Below are 26,516 nucleotides of genomic sequence, written 5' to 3'. Positions count from 1 at the left end.
GGAGAAAAAGATTTGCCGGTAGGTTTAAAATCTTAGTATTTCTATCACTGTTGAGAACTCGATAATCAACCCTAAACCACAAGCTCGCTGCCTAGGTGTCATCCTTGACTCTGAACTGTCCTTTGTTCCCCACATTCAATCTATTTCAAAATTATGTTACATGCATCGAAGAAACATATCCAAAATATGACCATACCTTACACAAGACACTGCTATAACTCTAATTCATGCTCTCACTATCTCCCGCAGTGATTATTGCAATAAGTCTTCTTACTGGTCTTACCAAGAAGAGACTCTCACCATTACAATCCATTCTGAATGCAGCTGCAAGGCTAATTTTCCTCACTAGACATTCATCGTTTGCAGACCCACTATGTCAGTCCCTTTGTTGGTTACCTGTATTCTACCGAATTCAATATAAAATACTTTTACTCACACACAAGGCTATTAACCATACTACACCAACATACATCTCTTTGCTTATTATTTATTTATTACCAGTTATTTATATAGCGCACACAAATTCTGCAGCGCTTTACAGAGAATATTCGGTCATTCACATCAGTCCCTGGCCCAGTGGAGCTTACAATCTATATTCCCTATCACATGTACACGCACACACATTCATGCTAGGGTTAATTTTGTTGGGAGCCAATTAACCTGCCAGTATATTTTTGGATTGTGGGAGGAAACCGGCGTACCCGGAGGAAGCCCACGCAAGTACGGGGAGAATATACAAACTCCCCACAGTATCTCAAAATATTTCCCAACCCAGCCCCTTCGCTCTTCACAAGATCTATGGGGGTCATTCCGGCCTAATCGCACGCTGCCGTTTTTCGCAGCGCAGCGATCAGGTCACTACTAGGCATACGCATGTGCCGCAATGCGCAGGCACATCATACGGGTACAAAGCGGATCGTTGCTGGGTGATGGATTTAACGAAGAATCCATTCGCAAAGCCGATCGCAAGAAGATTGACAGGAAGAAGGTGTTTATGGGTGTCAACTGACCGTTTTCAGGGAGTGGTTGGAAAAACGCAGGCGTGTCCAAGCGTTTGCAGGGCGGGTGTCTGACGTCAATTCCGGCCCCGGACAGGCTGAAGTGATCGCAGCGGCTGAGTAAGTTCAGACCTGCACAAACTGTTTTTGTACTGCTCGGCTGCACAGGCGTTCGCACGGCTGCAAAAAAACAGCCAGCGAGCGATCAACTCAGAATGACTCCCTATGTCTCTCATCCATACTCATTACTTGCTCCAATGCACAATTACAGGACTTTCTTCGGGCTGCACTCACTCTATGGAATGCCCTACCGCGTACAATAGGACTCTCCTCTAGTCTCCAAACCTTCAAGTATTCCCTGAAAACTAACCTATTCAGACAAGCTTATCACATTTCAGAACCGCTCACATTACCTTCATAAGCTTTCCTATTCGATTATGTGGCTAATTCAGACCTGATCGCTGCTTTTCGAAAACAGTCCTGATGTCCACTTAATGTCCTGATTCATTTAGTTAATACACCTAGTTTACACTTGCTTCTCAGGCACTCCCTCTTCAGATGGTCAGCTATTGTGTCCCTGTACCCAATTATACATATTCTAATAAGTTATGTTAGCATTGCTAATATCTGTTTTACCTGACCACTTATCGTGTTCTGACCATTTCTCTTAATATTTCTCCATTATTACCAGTGCATTTACTTTCCCTATCATACCCACTGGTGTGTATTAATAGATCTACACTAAAAAGGTCTACAGTCAATAGGTCTACCACTAATGGTCAAAATGTTGACATGGAAATGGTCAACACAAAAAAGATACACACAATTTTTTCTTTTTTTTGTTTTGTCACTTTTTTGCCACAAACAAGCCCCATTACTTTACTGTGTACCCTCGCATCTCTCGATTCTCTCGCCATGCTTCGGAGAAGGTTACTATTAGATTACTACAAGGTTACAGGTTACTATTCCTAATTGTAGTCCACGTGGATCGTAAAGTATGAAAAAGTTGAAAAAACAAAATAAAACTTGCGTCGTCCATTGTCATGTCGACCTGTTGAGTGTAGACCTTTTTAGTGTAGTTCTATAGTCCGGATGCCCCTACTCACTGTGTCAGTCCAGCATAGCCACAGAAGATCTTGTACCCTGTGAGTACCTTAATGCTTAGCATAAAAGTACGAGGTTACTGCTACAGCCAGATATACACTTTAGTGTATGTATTTAGTTCTATGGAGTTTATATCTAATAGTTATTATATGTACCTATACCTTGTGTATACAATTCATACCATTCCCTTTATATTTTAACCTGAGAGCTGGGCCCTCAAATCGTACTGTTTTATTCTGGTTTATGTATTATGTCATGTTCTTATAATAGTTGCGTACAGCACTGTGGAATATGTCTGCACTATATAAATATGTCCCAAAAATAATACATTGAGGAGATTTTTCCTTTGTTATTCGGGCAACGGAGCATATTGCCTTTTAGGGTAGTACATATGAGCGTTGAAATCAGGGGTGCCATATGTATCATCCAAGCTTAGTAAATGCTCTCTGACATTAGGTACTCAAAAAATAATGTAAGTGAATGGACTCATGTACACACAACTGATTTGTGTTCCGTCACATCAATGTTGACATTACATTCATCAGTCACTATCATTAATGCTGGGGTTTTATGGGAACGCCGGGCAAAGCAGTATCTTAAGTACATAGTAAATCCTGTTGGAACATAGCCTTCAGACACATTAATGAATGCATCTCAAATCTCCCCTGAAGGTTAGATTACCTACATTTCAACTAACGTTGTTTTACAAGACCCGTGCATACACAGTCTTAGTAAAAGAGCACTTACATCACTTGTAGTGGATGTCATACATTAATATTTTCATACACGTCAAGTGGGAAAACTTTTAAAATGCCACACAATCCCGGAATGTAAAAATGCAACATTAGATAGGTGTAAATGATTTATAGTATGGCTATGATTATTGTTCTTTCTCCATTTATTGTAGAATTCTTACCCCAGGCATTTGGAATGCCGCTATCACAAGTTATTGCAAATGACAGGGCACAGAAGCTAAAGCAGGATTCTCAGAAAGATGAGCAGAAAGAGGTGACTGACTTTGTAACATCTATCCTGCCTTTTGGATCAAGACGACAGAATAAAGAACTCTCTAGTAGCAATTCATCTCTTAGCTCCACTTCAGAAACGCCAACTGAGTCCACATCTCCCAATACACCAGAGGCAGCACCTCGTGTACGGAGGAGGGTGAGTTGATGGTTTTTGAAAGATGAAAACATATGCCTGGATCATGAGAATGTGAAATGCACTATTAAATCACTAAGGGGTATATTTACGAAGGTGCAGGTTTATAGAAGTGGAGATGTTGCCCATAGCAACCAATCAGATTCTAGCTATTATATTCTAGAAGGTGCCAGATAACTGCTGATAAGTAGAATCTGGCTGCTATGGGCCACATCTCCACTTGTATAAATCTGCACCTTAGTAAATATAACCCTATATGTTCATTTGCTGGGAAATATGCCATTTGTGTTTGAATTGGAAAAAAAAAATATGTATTGTACAAAGCAAATTAGACATTTTAACCATTGTGTCAAGTACTTAATTGTTCTATGGGTCAAGTTTAACTGGAAATCATTTTTGTTTCTTTTTTTAAATTGTGTGTGTGGGGGGGGGGGGGGGGGGACATAGAGTTAAGGGACATTAAGGTTCTGTTATTTTGACAGCATGTTGGACTAAATATATTTAAATATATGTATAGATAATCACATAACCATTTTCTTTGAATCTTTACCTTTATACAGCTAATGCAGCCCCAGAAATGTACCATAATATTTAATCTGCAGTTTCTTACACTGCTGGTCACTTTGTGGGGCAGGACAGGGCTGTTGCAGCATTTAGCCCCACCCCTTTAATATGGCACCACATGTTTTCCTCTACATCCAGTCCACTAATCTAGGGTGCAGACAGGATGTGGGAGATCCGCTAACTCTTGAGGTGTGTGGGGAACTACCCAAAAAAATTGTGCGTCTTACACAACTACCATAAGAGTAAGCAAGTATAACTTGACTTTAGTTATTTCTTTGAACAGAGAGATCCAGGTGGATGTTCATGAGCATCTTATACAAGTCTCTCTCATATGCCATAGTATAAATTGTATCTAAGGGCATTATTCTGAGTCAGACGCAGTGTTGAGATCCATGTGAGTGGTCAATGTTTTTCAACTGTGCATGCATCTATTGTAAGTAACTAGTCGCAGTAGTGATTCAGACACACAGTCTCCGAAATATACATGCAGATGCACACGTAGTCGCTTATACTGGAGACCATTCTCTGACGTGGAATCTACACCTAGCATGAGACTAGGTGACCGACTCTAAAGATGCACAGAGTGGGAGTCTCAGTACTTGCACATTCAGATGCACACGTGTACACCAGGTGTAGCATAATGTTACAGACACTGCTATGGCAAAAGATGCTAAATCGGTCGCAGCAGTGTGTGACTCACAATCAGCCCCTAAATGTCCCACTGGAGTGCCAGGTTGAGATTCTTTCACATCCTCCTTCTTCTAAATCACAGCATTGTAGGATCTAGCAGCAGGGCCGGAGACGGGGGCAACAAAGGGGATACTTGTGACGGGCCCAGAGATTTGGAGGTGCCCCGGACCCTGCTACTGCCTCAAACCTTGCCAGCCAAGCTGATGCTCATACTCTCTGCCATAGATTGACTGCAAGCACCACAGGAAATGTTAAGTCTGATCTGCGCCTCCGGGGGTTGGAGAGCCCAGACGTAGCTGGCAAGAGTTAGGGGAGAAAATATACTTCAGTTTCAGGGCAGGCAGCAGCTTCTGGAGCCGAATAATGGAGCGGCACCTGCTCATCACAGCACTTGCTGTAGTCTCACAGTGCTGTATAACCCGCCAGAGAATTTGTACCAACTATGCAAAGCAGTGGATACAGGCTCTCAGGGAAGAGGAGACTCGCAAGTCTCTCCAGATACCAAGAATGGGCAGCAGTGCCGTTCCCTCAGCCTTGCATCATTGGTAGTTGCACAGGTTGCACCGCCTAAGTTATAACCTTGTTATATTGTAAATCCTAAAGCTGGATACACACCTTTTCAATCACTCAGCTGATCAAGTAAACACACCCGATCAGCCGAGTACTGTGTCCCCATCTTGACCCCTCTGAACTGCCTACGAGCCCCATACACACTGTGCTAGAAGTACATTCTTCACTGGGATCGGAAGGTTGGGCCAACAAATACTAGACAGCACATAGGATGCAACCTCCTGATCCCCAATGTTGCTGGAGAGTTGTAAGCTGTTTCTCGGCTAATGTTTCTGCAATTGACCTTACATATACATTTATACAATCGTCTGCCTATTCATCCGATATCGCTGATTGGGCCATGTATTGTATACTGTAGATGTGTACCGAGCTTAACTCCCATTAATGTAACTTACAAAAGGCACACATATTTTAAGACCATTTTTTTACAATAGAAATAAGGACAGGTTTTAGGCCATTTGACAATTAACTATTTGGGTTGTAGTGTAAGTTCAGTATTTTAATTACATTAATGATGCTGTAACTTTAGACAATTCTTAACAGCTAGTTTTATACAGTGGCTATAAACATTATACAAAATGTACAGCGTTTATCATTGTTTTCTTACAGCAAAGAATCCAAATGGATATATTTGGGAATACTTATTATTTATTATTGCAAAAGCAATGTAATGTAAATATAAAAATTGTAAATAAAATGGGAAATAGTTACATACTGTACACTGGAATCCTCTTTAGCTGCCTTAACAGTTAGGGAACGTGTACTGTAAATGCACGTGCTAATATAGAAGAGGAGCTAATAGAGTGGCAAATACATTAATGAACGGGATGCGGTCATGTGACCTCCCGCTCGGGATCCTGGCGGTCACCATGCCGACACCGGAATCCCGAGCACTCAAAATGCCGGCAGTCGGAATGCCGACCCACAGGCTCTATTCCTATTCGTGGATGTTCACGACACCCATAGAGTGGGACTAGAACCTGTTGCAACTGCAGCAAGCCCTCAAGGGTCTTCGTTGCGCTCGGCCCCCTGCCGGCATTCTGCTGCTGGGATTCTGGGGTCGGTATGCTGACCTCCGAGATCCCAAATGCCGGTCCAGCCCCAACCCTAATGGACATCATTCCTAATCTCAGTAATTAAACGCATCAAGTTTAACCAATTAATACTGCTCATTTTTGCATTCTAAGTTAACCCTGCGTTTAATTTCATATCATTATTATACCTACAGTACAACAGCAGGTGTCTTAGACAAAGGATTACATACACAGTGGGGCTGATTATGCATGCTTTTGCATGAACAGCATTATTTTTACACTGTGATTTAGATTTGATTTTGGACACACGTCTCTCACATCTAAATCTCTCTGCACATGTTACAGCTTCCCCACCTGCAGTGCAGCATGCTTTTGCCCATGTGTAAAGTTACTTGCTTTTTTAGTTTTGCTTGTCCCTCCCCCATATGTATCATTTTCAGTATGACTTCATTATAATATACTCTGGGATACATAACACAAACAACTACACATATATTCTCTGTAATTTATCAGTCTCTTCTCCCTCCCTGAAGGGCCTACCACCAGATATTCCCGACCGTAGGGACGACCATCGATGGGTGCAAACCAACAATGGTTCCCTGTCAATGGTTTCATGCTATCAATGTTAATTGCAGATGACACCGTCAATGGTGACCATCGTTGATTAACTAGAGTTGCTATATTTAAAAAATACAAATCCGGGACACATTCACTGGGATTCTGCCGACACATTGAACCCGCATTGCACCCTATTCCCGGAAGTTAAAGAAACCTGAGATGTAATGTCAGGCCATTGGCAATGACAAGTGACGGGGGGAATCAATGAACCGTGATCCATTCAAAATGTCTCAGAGATTTTGTTCATCCTTACCACTATGAATGACATAAACTAACTGCTAGTTACACATCACTGTTACTGTTAGTAAGGTACTGTACAAGCTTAATACAAAGAACATATTCTCTAGCATCAGCTATACTTGCCCTTTGTATATCCATTTTTGTCAGTTTCAAACTTTTATAAATGGTAACTCTCCTAATTGTGGATTGGAGGAAAGTCATAGCGGAGTGCCGCAAATGTACAGTAACAGATGTCGGAGGTTGCACCTCTGGGAAGCCACTGGTTCCTTTTTCACAGTGGCTGTCTGGCTCAGATACAGACAATTGTTCTGTGTGTGTGTGTGTGTGTGTGTGTGTGTGTGTGTGTGTGTTCAGAATTACTACCTATTCTGAGTTATGGGTATGCACAGTGAACCCCAAATTCAGTTGTATCTCCTGCATCTAACATGGGGTATGACTGATATAACAAGCGTCCATTGTCACTCATGCTTTTAGTATGCAGATCACGGAATCATTTGGTAAAATTATTTTTTGAGCTAGATTATTTAGGTTCCTCTCAATTTCACATTTTGTTTGCCTAACATATTGAAACAATAAAATAACAAAACTTGCTGAGATAGTGCAGTTGTCAGCTTTTAATTGCCACCATACTTGATAGAAACCAGAGTCTATTCTCATATGTTTAGTTCATAGTAAGGCATTTTTAATTACAGACTTCACATATTGTGTTTTGTTTTGTTTTGTTTTTTTTAGTCATAAAAAAAACAGTGAACTCTGTTACATGCAAGGATATATTCCAAATTTTCAAGTCCATAGTTCAAGTTTTATTAATTTGTATATTTCATAATTAGTATTTCATATGACAGCTCAGCGGATGTAAAATGAAGTCCCATAGGGATCATTAATTATTACACTAATCGGCACAGCAGTTGCATGCAAAATTTTATTTTGGTCCAGGCTTTGCTTTTTAAACTTGTTCATTGATCCTTATTTTTTTCCTCATTTTCATCCACACAATTTCCATGTCCATGCTTTGCAGTGCTCAGAAGGGGAAATGTTTTGAAAACAGGATTCAGCTTACTGCCTTTGGGCGGGATGTACTGAGCTCCAAAATACAGTGAAACCTCTGAAATCTGCAGTTTTTGCCGCAATCCCCATGTATGTATCGCCAGCACTGTAGTCCCCTTAGAATTTTATATATCAAGGTCCGGAAAGCGAAACCGGAATCCGGAACATTCCTCTCCGTCACCCCGCGGCTGTGACGCTTGTGCATGCGTCATACACCCGGCAGACTTCACGTAGCAAGGGACAGCTCTTATTGGAGGAGCTTTCCAGAGTGAAAATACTCATACATATGGTGTTAATAAATGCTAATATGCTTGTGATAAGACATCCCACTTTTCTTGTTTTATGCCCTACCTCTTTCCCCACACTGGTACTGTAGTGGGCAACCCTTGCAGGGTCTCAATTGTATGGTTAACATAGCATGCATCATTCTGGCAGTTGTGAGAACTGGAGATATTTCCTTCCCAGCCTCCATAAATATCTCTGAGTTTCAGAGGATACCACGCATGGCTAGATAGAACATCTGACTCCTGCTTGGATGGCTTCATCTCTCTTCCAATCAAAAGTCTACTGTCATTTGCGGTTGAAGCCTTGGATTCCTCCTTACTTTAGTGCTTGGAGTGCATTACAGAGGATGACCAGTAAAAGTCCCAACTACCTGTGACAGTTAGTTGTTTTCGCTGAAACCCTGCTGTATTACGATAACTAGATGCATACCAAAGCAGGCTACCATCACTAAAGTAATAATGTGGGAAGATGTAAGAGGTTGAATTCATTGAATATTCAAACATTCCTAATACCTACACTTTGATGATGGACAGTTTCATTCCTATCCAGACCCATAATGGATTTCTGTAAATATAAAAAATCCAATACATTGTTATGTTCAGTAAATGTGTGTTCTGTGTATGTGGAGAAACCATCATTGGCTTGTATGGTTAGGTAACTTTTTGCTGGTCATTTGCATCTTAAATTTATTGGACTTTTAATGTCTTCAAAAACAAACCACAATGTTATTCTGAGATCCAGATCAAATAAATACATAACTTGGCCAAGAAACTTTACTTGTGATTATTCTCTCTTGCTGTGGGAAACGGAACAAGTTAGATCTTAGAAATTCATTATGAATATTATCTTTCTTAATCGAGGCAGATGACTTGCATCAAGCCCTATGTCTTCCTTTATTACCACAGTCCTGTGTATAAATGAATTTACTTTTACAAAAACACATTGATATATACAGTATATATATTCACTGTGTTGCCAGCAAAGCCTAAAGCTCAATACTGATGAATAATACATCAAAGGACAAAAGTCTAGTAATTAAAAATATGGGAACATGCTCTGTCCTTTTCACTCTCTTATATTTCTGTTAAAAGATATTAGCATTTCATACACATGGACACTTTATAATTATTTTTGGAATTTACACTAAAGCTGGGTACACACTGGAGCGGTGTCGCACCAAAATGCAGTTTTGGTATGACATATCGCTTACATTGTGCAGTGCGTACCCAGGACCGCGTGCTTCGGTGGTCGCATGCGACGTACGCTTGTTTTGATGTGGTGCACATCAAACCAAGCGTCCGTTGCTAGCATCCTGTGTTATGCTAATGAAGGACAGAACATGGTCGGTCCGTCCTTCATTAACGTCGCCCCAGTGTGTAGGAGCAATTCGGGCTGACGAGGATTTGTTCCTATGCCGGAACGAATCCCCGTCGCTCCAGTGTGTACCCAGCCTAAGGTTGTACAATAAATCAGCCTATTCATGACCATAGACATAGAAGCTATCTGCCTTTTTGGACCTTCGGTTCTTATCACAAGGCAACCCTCAATAAATTACATTTCACCAAATACTGGAGAGAATGGCTAGGCCCAAGGGCATAGCTGCCATAGGTGCAGGGAGTGCAGCTGCTATGTGGCCTAGAGCTGAGAGGGGGCCACCTTCCCAGTTCAAGTTACATGTGTTATATACATAGGGGCATTTGCAATATTTTAGTTAGGCCCTGGACCTGCTCATTGTATTGTGGTTTAAAATGAACTGGAGGGCATTATAATGTTACATAATATGAACCGGGGAGCTGTACTGTGGCACAATATAAAGTGGAGGCACTGTAATGAGGCATAATGTGAACTAGAGGGCACTATAATGTGGGACAATCTGAACTGGGAACACTATGTCATAATGCGAATTGGGGATACATATATAAAAAGTATTAAGGCTTCACTTATAGCTTTAATCACGCACATGGGGGGTCATTCCGAGTTGTTCGCTCGCAAGCGGATTTTAGCAGATTTGCTCATGCTAAGCCGCCGCCTACTGGGAGTGAATCTTAGCATCTTAAAATTGCGAACGATGTATTCGCAATATTGCGATTACACACCTCGTAGCAGTTTCTGAGTAGCTCCAGACTTACTCGGCATCTGCGATCATTTCACTGCTTGTCGTTCCTGGTTTGACGTCACAAACACACCCAGCGTTCGCCCAGACACTCCTCCGTTTCTCCGGCCACTCCTGCGTTTTTTCCGGAAACGGTAGCGTTTTTCCCCACACGCCCATAAAACGGCCTGTTTCCGCCCAGTAACACCCATTTCCTGTCAATCACATTACGATCGCCAGAACGATGAAAAAGCAGTGAGTAAAATTCCTAACTGCATAGCAAATTTACTTGGCGCAGTCGCAGTGCGGACATTGCGCATTAAGCGGAAAATCGCTGCGATGCGAAGATTTTTACCGAGCGAACAACTCGGAATGAGGGCCCTGGTGTGGAATAACACGTTGTTGCACTAGGAGGCGCTCTTGTTTTTTTTTGTATATTTTTCATAGATAGATGCCAGAGGTCCAGCTCTCCCAAGTATTCGGTAATGGTCCGGATGCCCGCACATGTACAAGTATATAGAAAGCCGGAGGTGCAGCACTCGCAGATGGAAAAACACACTTATTACCACGGCATGTCCCAGCAATATTTCAGTTCCTTTATTCACGACACTGTCATCAGGCTATATACACACACATAACCTTATAGGGTGGGATGTACCAGTGAGGCAACCAAGTCCCACAAAAAATCAACAGTAACCATGCCCGTTAAAATAAAACCAGGTTATAATAACCCATCTTGTATGATAACCCATTTATCCCTTGACCACAAATCAGACCAACTCCTATTGAACCACTTCAAGCATTAATACCGCCATCCCTTATCATTATTCCTGTTATTTAGGTTTATATTAATCTTTTTAACTATTTATTTGGGTGGGGGGGTGGGGGGACATCCAATTTTTATCTTATGTCTTTAATATTGTATGTATTATTGTTTAAAATATGTTTTTATTTGTTCAACATATTGCAACATAAAGTTAGTAAATTTAATACAATATCTGATACCCCTTCGTAAATCTGCAATGGGAGGGCACGTTGGAACAATCACAGACTAGGATGTAAGCATGCCATCTAATATAATATGTCATTTCAGCACAGACATGACAAAGATCACCCCACCTTGTCTCTTCCTTCCCCTAACCCACCTACACTAGGCTAACTAGCTGAATAGCATTTCCATCTGATTAGGAACATCATTGGTTGGTAACCATTGGTTTCCAATTCCCACCCCTATCTGTATCTCTTCTCTGGGAGGGGATAATATAAAAGATGGCAAGTATGATATAGAGCTTGGACCAGATCCACATCATGGCACTTTGTGTAATTTTACGCATGTTTATTTAAACCTTTTATAATTTTAAACTTTACTTTTAGCCCAAACTCCACTCATTTCAAGGTATACAAACTGGCAATGGCACCTTAAAATTTGGGTGTTTTGTCCTATAGCCAAGTGGCTTACTATAAGTTGCGTTTCCCAACCTTTAATGTTAATATCCGATATGTCTTATGTTTATGGAAGTGTCTGTTGCTTAGACAATGGAAAGGAAGCTATTTTTTTAGAGTTTATATCAAAACATTAATTCACCAGAAACTAATGATATCACTAGGTATTGGATACTGGGTGAGGAAATAGACAGACTTTAAAGAAAAATAAACCCTAAAAAAAAGGGTGGCTTATTTACAGATTTGCATCAACTGACTTCAACTTAACTTGTAATAGAACAAAATCTAACTTGATCATGGAATCCACGTGCAAGCAGGGGGGTACAGTTGTAAGACACCCTGAATGATAGGGGGGGGACCTGCCAGCGACAATGATCACAAATGCAAACTGTGTTTGATTCAAGTCTGCCTCTGAAGTGGAATGCAGTTGCCTCCACATGCCCAGATCTCACATGTGTTCCACCCCCAGCTCTGCTCTCCTCCTCTTCTCTTCCCATCTGTTTCCATTGGCTGACCATTGCACATGTCTGGATGGCAATTTGGGTCAGTCATTGAGATGTGGTTGGCGTTGCTATGAGGGCTGCTTCCTTGGAAGCAGCAGTGAGAGCTCTGTATGGTGATGCAACAGGAGGTGTCTATTACAAGCAGACTCCTACTGAAGTAGTGATCCAACGAGGTCGTCCATATTGGCCTGCATGCACAAGCAACGGGGCACCAGCGATGAATGAGCGCGGGGCCGCACATCATTCATCGCTGGTGCCTCCACACTGAAAGATATGAACAGTATCTCATTAATGAACGAGATCGTTCATATCTTTCACTAATATCTAGAGATGAGCGCCGGAAATTTTTCGGGTTTTGTGTTTTGGTTTTGGGTTCGGTTCCGCGGCCGTGTTTTGGGTTCGACCGCGTTTTGGCAAAACCTCACCGAATTTTTTTTGTCGGATTCGGGTGTGTTTTGGATTCGGGTGTTTTTTTCAAAAAACCCTAAAAAACAGCTTAAATCATAGAATTTGGGGGTAATTTTGATCCCAAAGTATTATTAACCTCAAAAAACATAATTTACACTCATTTTCAGCCTATTCTGAACACATCACACCTCACAATATTATTTTTAGTCCTAAAATTTGCACCGAGGTCGCTGTGTGAGTAAGATAAGCGACCCTAGTGGCCGACACAAACACCGGGCCCATCTAGGAGTGGCACTGCAGTGTCACGCAGGATGTCCCTTCCAAAAAACCCTCCCCAAACAGCACATGACGCAAAGAAAAAAAGAGGCGCAATGAGGTAGCTGTGTGAGTAAGATTAGCGACCCTAGTGGCCGACACAAACACCGGGCCCATCTAGGAGTGGCACTGCAGTGTCACGCAGGATGTCCCTTCCAAAAAACCCTCCCCAAACAGCACATGACGCAAAGAAAAAAAGAGGCGCAATGAGGTAGCTGACTGTGTGAGAAAGATAAGCGACCCTAGTGGCCGACACAAACACCGGGCCCATCTAGGAGTGGCACTGCAGTGTCACGCAGGATGTCCCTTCCAAAAAACCCTCCCCAAACAGCACATGACGCAAAGAAAAAAAGAGGCGCAATGAGGTAGCTGACTGTGTGAGAAAGATAAGCGACCCTAGTGGCCGACACAAACACCGGGCCCATCTAGGAGTGGCACTGCAGTGTCACGCAGGATGTCCCTTCCAAAAAACCCTCCCCAAACAGCACATGACGCAAAGAAAAAAAGAGGCGCAATGAGGTAGCTGTGTGAGTAAGATTAGCGACCCTAGTGGCCGACACAAACACCGGGCCCATCTAGGAGTGGCACTGCAGTGTCACGCAGGATGTCCCTTCCAAAAAACCCTCCCCAAACAGCACATGACGCAAAGAAAAAAAGAGGCGCAATGAGGTAGCTGACTGTGTGAGAAAGATAAGCGACCCTAGTGGCCGACACAAACACCGGGCCCATCTAGGAGTGGCACTGCAGTGTCACGCAGGATGTCCCTTCCAAAAAACCCTCCCCAAACAGCACATGACGCAAAGAAAAAAAGAGGCGCAATGAGGTAGCTGTGTGAGAAAGATAAGCGACCCTAGTGGCCGACACAAACACCGGGCCCATCTAGGAGTGGCACTGCAGTGTCACGCAGGATGTCCCTTCCAAAAAACCCTCCCCAAACAGCACATGACGCAAAGAAAAATAAAAGAAAAAAGAGGTGCAAGATGGAATTGTCCTTGGGCCCTTCCCACCCACCCTTATGTTGTATAAACAAAACAGGACATGCACACTTTAACCAACCCATCATTTCAGTGACAGGGTCTGCCACACGACTGTGACTGAAATGACGGGTTGGTTTGGACCCCCACCAAAAAAGAAGCAATTAATCTCTCCTTGCACAAACTGGCTCTACAGAGGCAAGATGTCCACCTCATCATCATCCTCCGATATATCACCGTGTACATCCCCCTCCTCACAGATTATCAATTCGTCCCCACTGGAATCCACCATGTCAGCTCCCTGTGTACTTTGTGGAGGCAATTGCTGCTGGTCAATGTCTCCGCGGAGGAATTGATTATAATTCATTTTAATGAACATCATCTTCTCCACATTTTCTGGATGTAACCTCGTACGCCGATTGCTGACAAGGTGAGCGGCGGCACTAAACACTCTTTCGGAGTACACACTTGTGGGAGGGCAACTTAGGTAGAATAAAGCCAGTTTGTGCAAGGGCCTCCAAATTGCCTCTTTTTCCTGCCAGTATAAGTACGGACTGTGTGACGTGCCTACTTGGATGCGGTCACTCATATAATCCTCCACCATTCTTTCAATGGTGATAGAATCATATGCAGTGACAGTAGACGACATGTCCGTAATGGTTGTCAGGTCCTTCAGTCCGGACCAGATGTCAGCATCAGCAGTCGCTCCAGACTGCCCTGCATCACCGCCAGCGGGTGGGCTCGGAATTCTGAGCCTTTTCCTCGCACCCCCAGTTGCGGGAGAATGTGAAGGAGGAGATGTTGACAGGTCGCGTTCCGCTTGACTTGACAATTTTCTCACCAGCAGGTCTTTGAAACCCAGCAGACTTGTGTGCGCCGGAAAGAGAGATCCAAGGTATGTTTTAAATCTTGGATCGAGCACGTTGGCCAAAATGTAGTGCTCTGATTTCAACAGATTGACCACCCGTGAATCCTTGTTAAGCGAATTAAGGGCTCCATCCACAAGTCCCACATGCCTAGCGGAATCGCTCTGTCTTAGCTCCTCCTTCAATGTCTCCAGCTTCTTCTGCAAAAGCCTGATGAGGGGAATGACCTGACTCAGGCTGGCAGTGTCTGAACTGACTTCACGTGTGGCAAGTTCAAAAGGTTGCAGAACCTTGCACAACGTTGAAATCATTCTCCACTGCGCTTGAGACAGGTGCATTCCACCTCCTATATCGTGGTCAGTTGTATAGGCTTGAATGGCCTTTTGCTGCTCCTCCAACCTCTGAAGCATATAGAGGGTTGAATTCCACCTCGTTACCACCTCCTGCTTCAGATGATGGCAGGGCAGGTTCAGGCGTTTTTGGTGGTGCTCCAGTCTTCTGTACGTGCTGCCTGTACGCCGAAAGTGTCCCGCAATTTTTCTGGCCACCGACAGCATCTCTTGCACGCCCCTGTCGTTTTTTAAAAAATTCTGCACCACCAAATTCAAGGTATGTGCAAAACATGGGACGTGCTGGAATTTGCCCAGATGTAATGCACGCACAATATTGCTGGCGTTGTCCGATGCCACAAATCCACAGGAGAGTCCAATTGGGGTAAGCCATTCCGCGATGATCTTCCTCAGTTGCCGTAAGAGGTTTTCAGCTGTGTGCGTATTCTGGAAACCGGTGATACAAAGCGTAGCCTGCCTAGGAACGAGTTGGCGTTTGCGAGATGCTGCTACTGGTGCCGCCGCTGCTGTTCTTGCGGCGGGAGTCCATACATCTACCCAGTGGGCTGTCACAGTCATATAGTCCTGACCCTGCCCTGCTCCACTTGTCCACATGTCCGTGGTTAAGTGGACATTGGGTACAGCTGCATTTTTTAGGACACTGGTGACTCTTTTTCTGAGGTCTGTGTACATTTTCGGTATCGCAACCCTAGAGAAATGGAACCTAGATGGTATTTGGTACCGGGGACACAGTACCTCCAACAAGTCTTTAGTTGGCTCTGCAGTAATGATGGATACCGGAACCACGTTTCTCACCACCCAGGATGTCAAGGCCTCAGTTATCCGCTTTGCAGTAGGATGACTGCTGTGATATTTAATCTTCCTCGCAAATGACTGTTGGACAGTCAATTGCTTGGTGGAAGTAGTAAAAGTGGTCTTACGACTTCCTCTCTGGGATGACCATCGACTCCCAGCAGCAACAACAGCAGCGCCAGCAGCAGTAGGCGTTACACGCAAGGATGCATCGGAGGAATCCCAGGCAGGAGAGGAATCGTCAGAATTGCCAGTGACATGGCCTGCAGGACTATTGGCATTCCTGGGGAAGGAGGAAATTGACACTGAGGGAGTTGGTGGGGTGGTTTGCGTGAGCTTGGTTACAAGAGGAAGGGATTTACTGGTCAGTGGAGTGCTTCCGCTGTCACCCAAAGTTTTTGAACTTGTCACTGACTTATTATGAATGCGCTGCAGGTGACGTATAAGGGAGGATGTTCCGAGGTGGTTAACGTCCTTACCCCTACTTATTACAGCTTGACAAAGGGAACACACGGCTTGACACCTGTTGTCCGCATTTCTGGTGAAATACCTCCACACCGAAGAGCTGATTTTTTTGGTATTTTCACCTGGCATGTCAACGGCCATATTCGTCCCACGGACAACAGGTGTCTCCCCGGGTGCCTGACTTAAACAAACCACCTCACCATCAGAATCCTCCTTGTCAATTTCCTCCCCAGCGCCAGCAACACCCATATCCTCCTCATCCTGGTGGACTTCAACACTGACATCTTCAATCTGACTATCAGGAACTGGACTGCGGGTGCTCCTTCCAGCACTTGCAGGGGGCGTGCAAATGGTGGAAGGCGCATGCTCTTCACATCCAGTGTTGGGAAGGTCAGGCATCGCAACCGACACAATTGGACTCTCCTTGTGGATTTGGGATTTCGAAGAACGCACAGTTCTTTGCTGTGCTTTTGCCAGCTTGAGTCGTTTCATTTTTCTAGCGAGAGGCTGAGTGCTTCCATCCTCATGTGAAGCTGAACCACTAGCCATGAACATAGGCCAGGGCCTCAGCCGTTCCTTGCCACTCCGTGTGGTAAATGGCATATTGGCAAGTTTACGCTTCTCCTCCGACAATTTTAGTTTAGGTTTTGGAGTCCTTTTTTTTCTGATATTTGGTGTTTTGGATTTGACATGCTCTGTACTATGACATTGGGCATCGGCCTTGGCAGACGACGTTGCTGGCATTTCATCGTCTCGGCCATGACTAGTGGCAGCAGCAACAGCACGAGGTGGAAGTGGATCTTGATCTTTCCCTAATTTTGGAACCTCAACTTTTTTGTTCTCCATATTTTATAGGCAGAACTAAAAGGCACCTCAGGTAAACAATGGAGATGGATGGATTGGATACTAGTATACAATTATGGACGGACTGCCACGGTTAGGTGGTATAAAAAAACCACGGTTAGGTGGTATATATTATAATAATAATACAATTATGGATGGACGGACTGCCTGCCGACTGCCGACACAGAGGTAGCCACAGCCGTGAACTACCGCACTGTACACTGGTTGATAAAGAGATAGTAGTATACTCGTAACAACTAGTATGACACTATGACGACGGTATAAAGAATGAAAAAAAAACCACGGTTAGGTGGTATATATTATAATAATAATACAATTATGGATGGACGGACTGTCTGCCGACTGCCGACACAGAGGTAGCCACAGCCGTGAACTACCGCACTGTACACTGGTTGATAAAGAGATAGTAGTATACTCGTAACAACTAGTATGACACTATGACGACGGTATAAAGAATGAAAAAAAAACCACGGTTAGGTGGTATATATTATAATAATAATACAATTATGGATGGACGGACTGCCTGCCGACTGCCGACACAGAGGTAGCCACAGCCGTGAACTACCGCACTGTACACTGGTTGATAAAGAGATAGTAGTATACTCGTAACAACTAGTATGACACTATGACGACGGTATAAAGAATGAAAAAAAAACCACGGTTAGGTGGTATATATTATAATAATAATACAATTATGGATGGACGGACTGCCTGCCGAGTGCCGACACAGAGGTAGCCACAGCCGTGAACTACCGCACTGTACACTGGTTGATAAAGAGATAGTAGTATACTCGTAACAACTAGTATGACACTATGACGACGGTATAAAGAAAGAAAAAAAAATACCACGGTTAGGTGGTATATATTGTAATACAATTATGGATGGACGGACTGCCTGCCGAGTTCCGACTGCCGACACAGAGGTAGCCACAGCCGTGAACTACCGCACTGTACTGTGTCTGCTGCTAATATAGACTGGTTGATAAAGAGATAGTATACAATACATACAACAATATACTACTATACTGGTGGTCAGGCACTGGTCACCACTAGTCACACTGGCAGTGGCACTCCTGCAGCAAAAGTGTGCACTGTTTAATTTTAAATTAATATAATATTATGTACTCCTGGGGGCTCCTGCTATAACAACCTGCAGTGCTCCCCAGTCTCCCCCACAATTATTATAAGCTTTGCCTTTTATACATTGATGTGCAGCACACTGGGCTGAGCTGAGTGCACACAGACTGAGTCACACTGTGTGACTGGCTGCTGCTGTGTATCGTTTTTTTTCAGGCAGAGAACGGATATAGCAGAGAACGGATATATTATATTAAAATAAATAAAAGTTAACTAACAACAACTGCACTGGTCACTGTGGTAAACTCTGTCTGACTCTGCACAATCTCTCTCTCTCTTCTAATCTAATTTCTAATGGAGAGGACGCCAGCCACGTCCTCTCCCTATCAATCTCAATGCACGTGTGAAAATGGCGGCGACGCGCGGCTCCTTATATAGAATCCGAGTCTCGCGAGAATCCGACAGCGTCATGATGACGTTCGGGCGCGCTCGGGTTAACCGAGCAAGGCGGGAGGATCCGAGTCTGCTCGGACCCGTGAAAAAAAACATGAAGTTCGTGCGGGTTCGGTTTCAGAGAAACCGAACCCGCTCATCTCTACTAATATCGCCCAGTGTGTAGGGCCCATAAGGCCTCTCATTTCAGTGTGCTTCAGTTATCAAACTATAAAAATTTAAATGCAGTAAAAGCCATGGTACCTGCATATGAAAGAAAGTTCAATTAAGGGAAAATATTAATTGTTTTCTACTGCTGAATAGATTTGATCATATTCTCTATCTATTCTCATGTAGGCAGGCTAGATCCAGGCAGTGCTGTATTCACATACAAAGAGGAGAAAGAATGTGCTAGCATTGGTGTTTGTTATATTTGCCAGCTGCTCAGCAGTATAACTAAATTATTGTAAATCAACACTTGTCTTCATCTAGTTGTAAATTTGTATATTAGGTATCATTATTGTGACTGTATTCATTGAAAAACTAAAAAAAGGTTAGGGAGTCTTTTAACGCTTCCCCTACCGAATATGGGCCTGATTCTTGTTTGTAAGTAAAGAAAGAAAAAAAGAAAGTAACTTTGTTTCTGAAACAAAGTATGTTACTGTGCAAGGGGAGCAAATACATTTAAATACATTTCTCTGCAGGGTAAATACTGGCTGCTTTTGCATGTAGCCCACAAATGTTAGACAGCTTTATTTTACACTGCAATTTAGATTTTAGTTGAACACACCCCACCCAAATCTAAAGGGCCCCATACACTAGAACGATAATGCCCGATTTCATCCATTTTCGGGCCGATATATCGGGTGAAATCGGGAATTTTGGAGGTGTTTCCGATCCGATGCGCTTTCCCGTGAGGGTCGGATCGGCTCCCCTAGATCGTTAGTGCTGCACTCGTGATATGTCGGTTCCCGCAGGCATGGCTGGGATCGCATACGATATATCGCATGCAAAATGTACCGAATCGTATGGAACCTATCCCGGGAGAGTTCAAGGGAAATCGCCTCCGACTTCAGCCTCGGACATATCGTTGTAGTGTATGGGGCCCTTTACTCTCTCTGCATGTTGCATCTGCCCCACCTGCAGTGCAACATGGTTTTGCCCAGTTGCTTGCTTTTTTTCTTTGTATACAAACATGAATCAGACCCCATATGTAGATAAATCACTTGTGAGGCCACATCTCGAATACTGTGCACAACTATGGGCACCATACTACAAAAAAAATATCCTGGAACTAAAAAAAGGTTCAGAGACGGGGCGACCAAATTGATTAAGGGGATGGAGACTCTAAAATACCAGAAAAGACTTGCAAGGCTAGGCATGTTCACATTGGAAAAGAGGAGATTAAGAGGGGACATGATTAACATTTACAAATATATAAGGGGTCAATACACAGAGCTAGCGGGGGATTTGTTTTTGGTAAGATCGTCACAAAGGACACGTGGACACCCGCTTAGGTTACAGGAGATGAAATTTCGCACACTGAGACGGAAAGGTTTCTTCACAGTAAGGACAATACGTATTTGGAATTCCCTGCCTGAGAGAATAGTAATGGCGGGCTCTGTCTTTTAAGAATTGGCTAAATAAATTCCTAATGGATAAGGATATACAGGGTTATGGTGGGTAAATTATGCAATATAGTAATAATAATAATAATAATAATAAAAAAATAAAAAACAGGAGGAAGTGACATAACGGCATTCACCACAGTTAAAATTAATCTAAAAAATATCACAGTGTAGGAGATCACTAACAGGTTGAACTTGATGGACAAATTGTCTTTTTTTGACCTCAGCAACTATGTTACTATAAGTATCACATGGTTTTCATTGATCAACGAAATAGCCACTTTTCTGACATTGAAAGAAAGAGATGCTTATTTGTATACGTTATACAAATAGCAATATGAATACTGCATCCCTTTCCACACCTTAGACTACATTCACCCGTTCTGGATTTCTGAATATTTCATTTTATAATTCTATGGAAGGAAACTAGCCTTTGCCAATTCCTAGCTCACTGTCCAATTTACAGTGATAGTTATAATACATTTCAGAGTTATAGGTTTTGTCACTTGTCCATACTGTGCTGCAAACGGAAATAACATTTCTAAATCTTGTTACATCCATGTACTGTATAAAATCTAGTCAAATATAGGTGATGCTCTAATGAAGTAATAGGATACTAATGTAGCCTGCTTTTGTCCTGAAATGGTCAAAAGTTTTAGAACACCCGCATTTTTCCAGTTTTAATTGAAATTCATCCAATTTACTAATGTCTCAATGTACTCAATGAAATTAAAGTACAAAAAAAATAAGCAACTGGAGAGTAAAAAAAAAAAAAGAGTAATAGAATAATTTTATTAAAATTATTTCTATGCATAATGGAGATCAAATCTTTTGGGAAGTTCGTTTGCAGAATGTACTATAAATGTGTTGCACTTGCAGTTGCATTTTCTTTCACACTTCTGTCCAGTTCATCCCAAACCAGCTCAGTGGGGTTTAAGTCTGGTGACTGCTGGCCATTCTATGAGTTGAAGCCTACTATTTTGTTTTTTTCCCCGAATTCAGTTCTGACATAGCCTGGAGGTATGTTTTTGGGTCATTATCTAGCTGTAAGATGAACCCTTTCCAACTTGGCGTAGACCAAAGTGTACTGTATGGTGCTACAAATGCCGGGGTCCAGAGTGCCAGTTATGCTGTGGAAGTTTCTGACTCAGGATTCTATAAATGAGTCCCAGACCATCATTATCATACTTTCTCCTCCATGTTTCACTATTGATGTCACAGGGAATGATTTAATAAACTTACCAACCTTTTACTCGGCATGATTAAGTCCTACTTTTAAATTTAAAAGGACAATGCTTTTAATTTATGCTGGGTAAATATTCCCCATACACTGAGGAAACAATGTTTTGCCTACTCGACTGTGTGATGAACCAAAGAAATTAAATTTTGATTAATTGGTCCATAAGACCAGCGGCGCCTCCTGCCTTTTTTGGCCAAGGGGACTGCCACTGCCCATGACGGAGTGGGAGAGGAGAGATCCAGCCCCCGGCGCCTGCGCATTGGATTTGGCAAGCTCCAGGACCTGCGCATGTGCAGATGCAGCTGCTTTGTGTGCACATGCGCAAACCTCCAGCTTCTATGAACTACATCAGCTGCAGCCCATAGAAGCCAGATTGGACTGATGATCAGGCAGGAAGTTGCTTCCTACAGGAAGCCAGCTCTGCTAATCGCATCCTGTTCCAATGGGACTGCCTGTCCTGTGGGTGACTGGCAGGTAGGACTTCCAACAGAAAGTCACTGCCATTCACAGTGAAGCCAACTGGCTCATCTGAGCTCACTGAAGTGGCACATTTTACTGGAGAAGTGCTGCAGTCCTACAGCCCATAGGTAAAATCTGCCACTGCATAAGACCCATGAGACCTTCTTCCAGTCTTCAATAGTCCACTGACGATGCTTTTTGGCCCAGACAAGACTCTTTTTCATTGGTGCAAAAACAGCTGTAATTTCTTAACACATTACCTTTTCCCTGAAAAAGGCTTTTTTATATAACTCTGAAATTTACATTTTTCAGTTCCTGCTAGCCTAAACTGTTTTTTTTTTAACCTGTAGCAGGTTACAGCTTACCTTTATACCGTGCTTATCTACTTAGTACTAGTCCTTAACCACTAGAAGAGTAGGCTTCAGGATCTCCTAATGGCGAGATAATCACGGGAATCACATCACTGTATGGAGGGGTCAGGGCTAAATTATGCAAATTGTCTAATTTCAGGTCTGCTCCCTCCCCGTGGACCTGCAAATTGCTGCATTTTGCTGTGATGGGGGGTGGGGTCTATGGACATGAGAGCCTAGCCTCTTCCCCCAAAGTGGCCAGCAGCAGCTCCTCTCTGGGTTTCTCCTAGAGAGGAGACACAAAAAGTGTGGAAGCGTGGTTTGTACCATTTCAAGTTAATTACTGGACTTTAATATCTTAACTTAAAATAAAAGACAGAACAAATATGGGGGGGAGGATAATGTTTTACCTGCAGTGTATACTATTTTTCTTTTCTTAAAATGTTAATTAAATTATTTATTCATGTGTTCATAAACTAAAAGCATTTTTGTGTTTGTAGGGTGCAATGTCTGTGGACTCCATTACAGATCTTGATGACAATCAGTCTCGACTCCTAGAGGCTCTACAGCTGTCTTTGCCAGCCGAGGCTCAAAGTAAGAAAGAAAAGGAAAGGGATAAAAAGCTCAGCCTGAACCCTATCTACAGACAAGTTCCCAGGCTCGTAGACAGCTGCTGTCTACATTTAGAAAAGAATGGTAAGTGTGAGGCTGATGTTTCCAGAAGTTACGCAAAAGCTTACAGTGCAGTACGGGAACTGAGCTAACTAAAGTAATAGTTGTAAACTTATACAGTATCTATAACTTTGTTCAGTTGTTAACAATACTTAAACCTAACTTTCAGCAATGTAATAGTCCACAGTCTACAAGAGGACTGTGTGTCCTTTTTATTTTAATTTCAAATACAATTTCTAAGAGAGTATGGTTAGATTAAGCAGCTCTTGGAAGTGGGGAAATAATGGTTTCAGTAGATTTTTAGAATGAGAACCTCTACACTGTAAAATTGTTGTGGAGAAATATGCAGTAAGATATCTAGTGGGAGATATATCAAAGCTTGGAGAGAAAGAAAGTGGACAGAGATAATTTATACAGAGTGATTAAAAAGAAGTCTGGAATTAAAACAATGATGGGCAATAGGCAGCCCCCCAGCCTTTATTTGTAACCCCAGCTCCATCTTGCTTTGTTGTCACATTTGTTTTTATAGCTTTTCATGCTTGTTTAAATGTCTGCTGATATGTTATTACAGATATGTGTCTCTCTCACTGATTAAATGTATTGCTTGAATTTATTACATAAATATAAAGTAATGTGCAGCCCTTTATAAGGTTAGGTATTGTGATGTCTGTCACTGACTTAAATGATATCTTCTTCCATCATTGTAGTTATTCAGCTTATATAATACTGTACATGTTCTTTTACTTCTGTCCTTAAAGTAAACAAATAGATTTTTGACTTGACTTGATTTCTGCAGAAATCTGTGTGGAATCTGCAATGCATCTTTTCAGCGCTGTGTACTGAACCACTGAGGATGAAGAAGTAATAATGTGGCCATAGGAAATATCTGCTAACTTAGTGTGTGTTCTATTTCAGGTCTACAAACCGTGGGGATTTTTAGAGTGGGAAGTTCCAAAAAGAGAGTACGACAGGTAAAGTATCATAAACAGTGGCTTTTCCATTTGATTTAGTTTGATTGATTAAAAATACAATATTGCAGTGAAGACATTAACATAGTGGTCCTCAAAGCACCCTAACAGACCAGGTTTTAAGGATATCTGTATAAAGCACAGGTGACTTAATTACAGGTTGAGTATCCCTTATCCAAAATGCTTGGGACCAGAGGTATTTTGGATATGGGATTTTTCCGTATTTTGGAATAATTGCATCCCATAATGACATATCATGGCGATATGACCTAAGTCTAAGCACAGAATGCATTTATGTTACATATACACATTATACACACAGCCTGAAGGTTATTTTAGCCAATATTTTTTATAACTTTGTGCATTAAACAAAGTGTGTGTACATTCACACAATTCATTTATGTTTCATATACACCTTATACACACAGCCTGAGGTACATTTAATACAATATTTTTAATAACTTTGTGTATTAAACAAAGTTTGTATTCATTGATCCATCAAAAAACAAAGGTTTCACTATCTCACTCTCACTCAAAAAAGTCCGTATTTTGGAATATTCCGTATTTCGGAATATTTGGATATGGGATACTCAACCTGTAGTACCTTAGTTTGATTATATCATTATTTCACAAGCATGGATATTCTTAAAATCTGCACTGTTAGGGTGCCTTGAGGATTGAGTTTAGGAAACCCTGCAATGACTGGCCTTGGCATGAGACCATAATAAAATGCGTGGGATAACATTTAATTTAGTTAATTATGCTGTTTTCTGGAGCCTCCCCGATTAGCACTAAAAAAATAAGTGAAAATGATATTACATATTACTACTTTAATCATGAGCTTGGAGGCTATAGGGGGAAATGTTTCTAAGCATTGATAATTGCAGAAAAATGAGCCAGTGGAGAAGTTGCCCATGGCAACCAATCAACTGCTCTGTATAATTTTAAAGTATGCAAATTTTAAATGTTACTTCAGTGCTGATTGGTTTCCACTGGCTCACTTCTCTGCTCTTTTCACTGCTTATTACATATCACAGTATAAGTCTTGTCTTTCAGCTTTCCTGCGACTAAACAGTATCTGTCCTCATGAGCTATAGTCATTCTCCGATCTGTAGACTGTAGATTGTGCCATGCTAAGTGCAAGATATCCGTCAGAAACTGGCCTTTCTTTTCTGTAGCATGGAACTTAAGCCATACATACCCATAACACTTCCACAAGATAGAACAGCTCTGTGAAGTTGCATTGTCGCTGTCCAGATCTCACCTGATAAAGCCCATTTCACAGAAAGACACATCTACAGTAGCTTCAGAGTAGGGGATACACACAAGGCGTAAATACCAATCTGTGCATGTGCTGTATGCTAAACTTGCTATTTGTGGCAGTACAAATAGATCTGTCTTGCTAAAATTCAGCCCATAAGTCACACCTTGTCCAGGGCACCAGTATACTGTATCTTGTGCCTCTTTTTACTGGCTATAATAACCACCATGTCCATAACTGATTATAGAAACTCTGCCATGTTAATCAGACCTCAACCAGACACGGCACCATCTTCATGACGCAGCCAAGTTCCTTATAAGAAACAATACATACTGAATATGTTGATACAGACAGCCCCTTCACGTGGATGGTCCCAGTGACTATCCAGACAGAACAGATTTATAAGAGTGTTAAGCTATTCTTACATATTGGGGCAATATGTAAGACTAGTAATATTATGTTCTTAGTGTAATCATCTGAGTAATGGGGCAGCTGTCAGGGCAATTCCCTGTTCTACTGATGCCTGGGTCGGGGGATTGGGAAAATCAAACATCTTGGAAATTCTCGATTCACCGATTCTGACCAAAATATGATCAGGACCGGTGAGTGAGGGATTTTTTTGTGCTGAATCCCCAACAGATCGTTGTTCATTAATGTCTGCCGATCAGCGGCTTCAGAATGGGGAATCGTCCATTAGGTGTGTGGGCCCAATAAGTGGCATAGTTCTGTTAGGATTACTGTACTGTAGATTGTTTGTATCTTGCACTTAGAAATCTTTTTACAATATATCTTATGTGAACATGATTTTGCTGATGTTTTCTAGTTACGTGAAGAGTTTGACCGTGGCGTTGATGTTGTTTTGGAAGAAGAACACAGTGTCCATGATGTTGCTGCCTTGTTGAAAGAATTTCTCAGAGATATGCCTGATCCTCTACTGACCAGAGAACTGTACACACCTTATATACACACTATAAGTACGTTATGACCAGTTTGCTACTTGTGTGGGTAACAAGTATGGTATGATAAGTTTCTGTTTGTAATATATA

General features: G+C 42.2%; 1 protein-coding gene across 3 annotated transcripts in view; it reads left to right on the top strand.

The window, feature by feature from the left end:
* The window catches only part of ARHGAP6 (Rho GTPase activating protein 6), a 401,534-nt gene that overhangs the window by 327,084 nt on the left and 47,934 nt on the right, over positions 1–26,516 (top strand). For all 3 annotated transcript variants that reach the window (XM_063953494.1, XM_063953492.1, XM_063953493.1), the window contains 4 exons: positions 3,010–3,266; positions 23,070–23,265; positions 24,157–24,212; positions 26,294–26,444. In XM_063953494.1, coding sequence (XP_063809564.1) covers positions 3,033–3,266; positions 23,070–23,265; positions 24,157–24,212; positions 26,294–26,444 — 637 coding nt within the window. In that variant the 5' untranslated portion in view covers positions 3,010–3,032. The remainder of the gene's footprint in view (positions 1–3,009; positions 3,267–23,069; positions 23,266–24,156; positions 24,213–26,293; positions 26,445–26,516) is intronic.

Source organism: Pseudophryne corroboree, chromosome 2 (assembly GCF_028390025.1).
Source record: "Pseudophryne corroboree isolate aPseCor3 chromosome 2, aPseCor3.hap2, whole genome shotgun sequence".
NCBI lineage: Eukaryota > Metazoa > Chordata > Amphibia > Anura > Myobatrachidae > Pseudophryne > Pseudophryne corroboree.
This window is presented reverse-complemented; position numbering and strand designations above follow the sequence as displayed.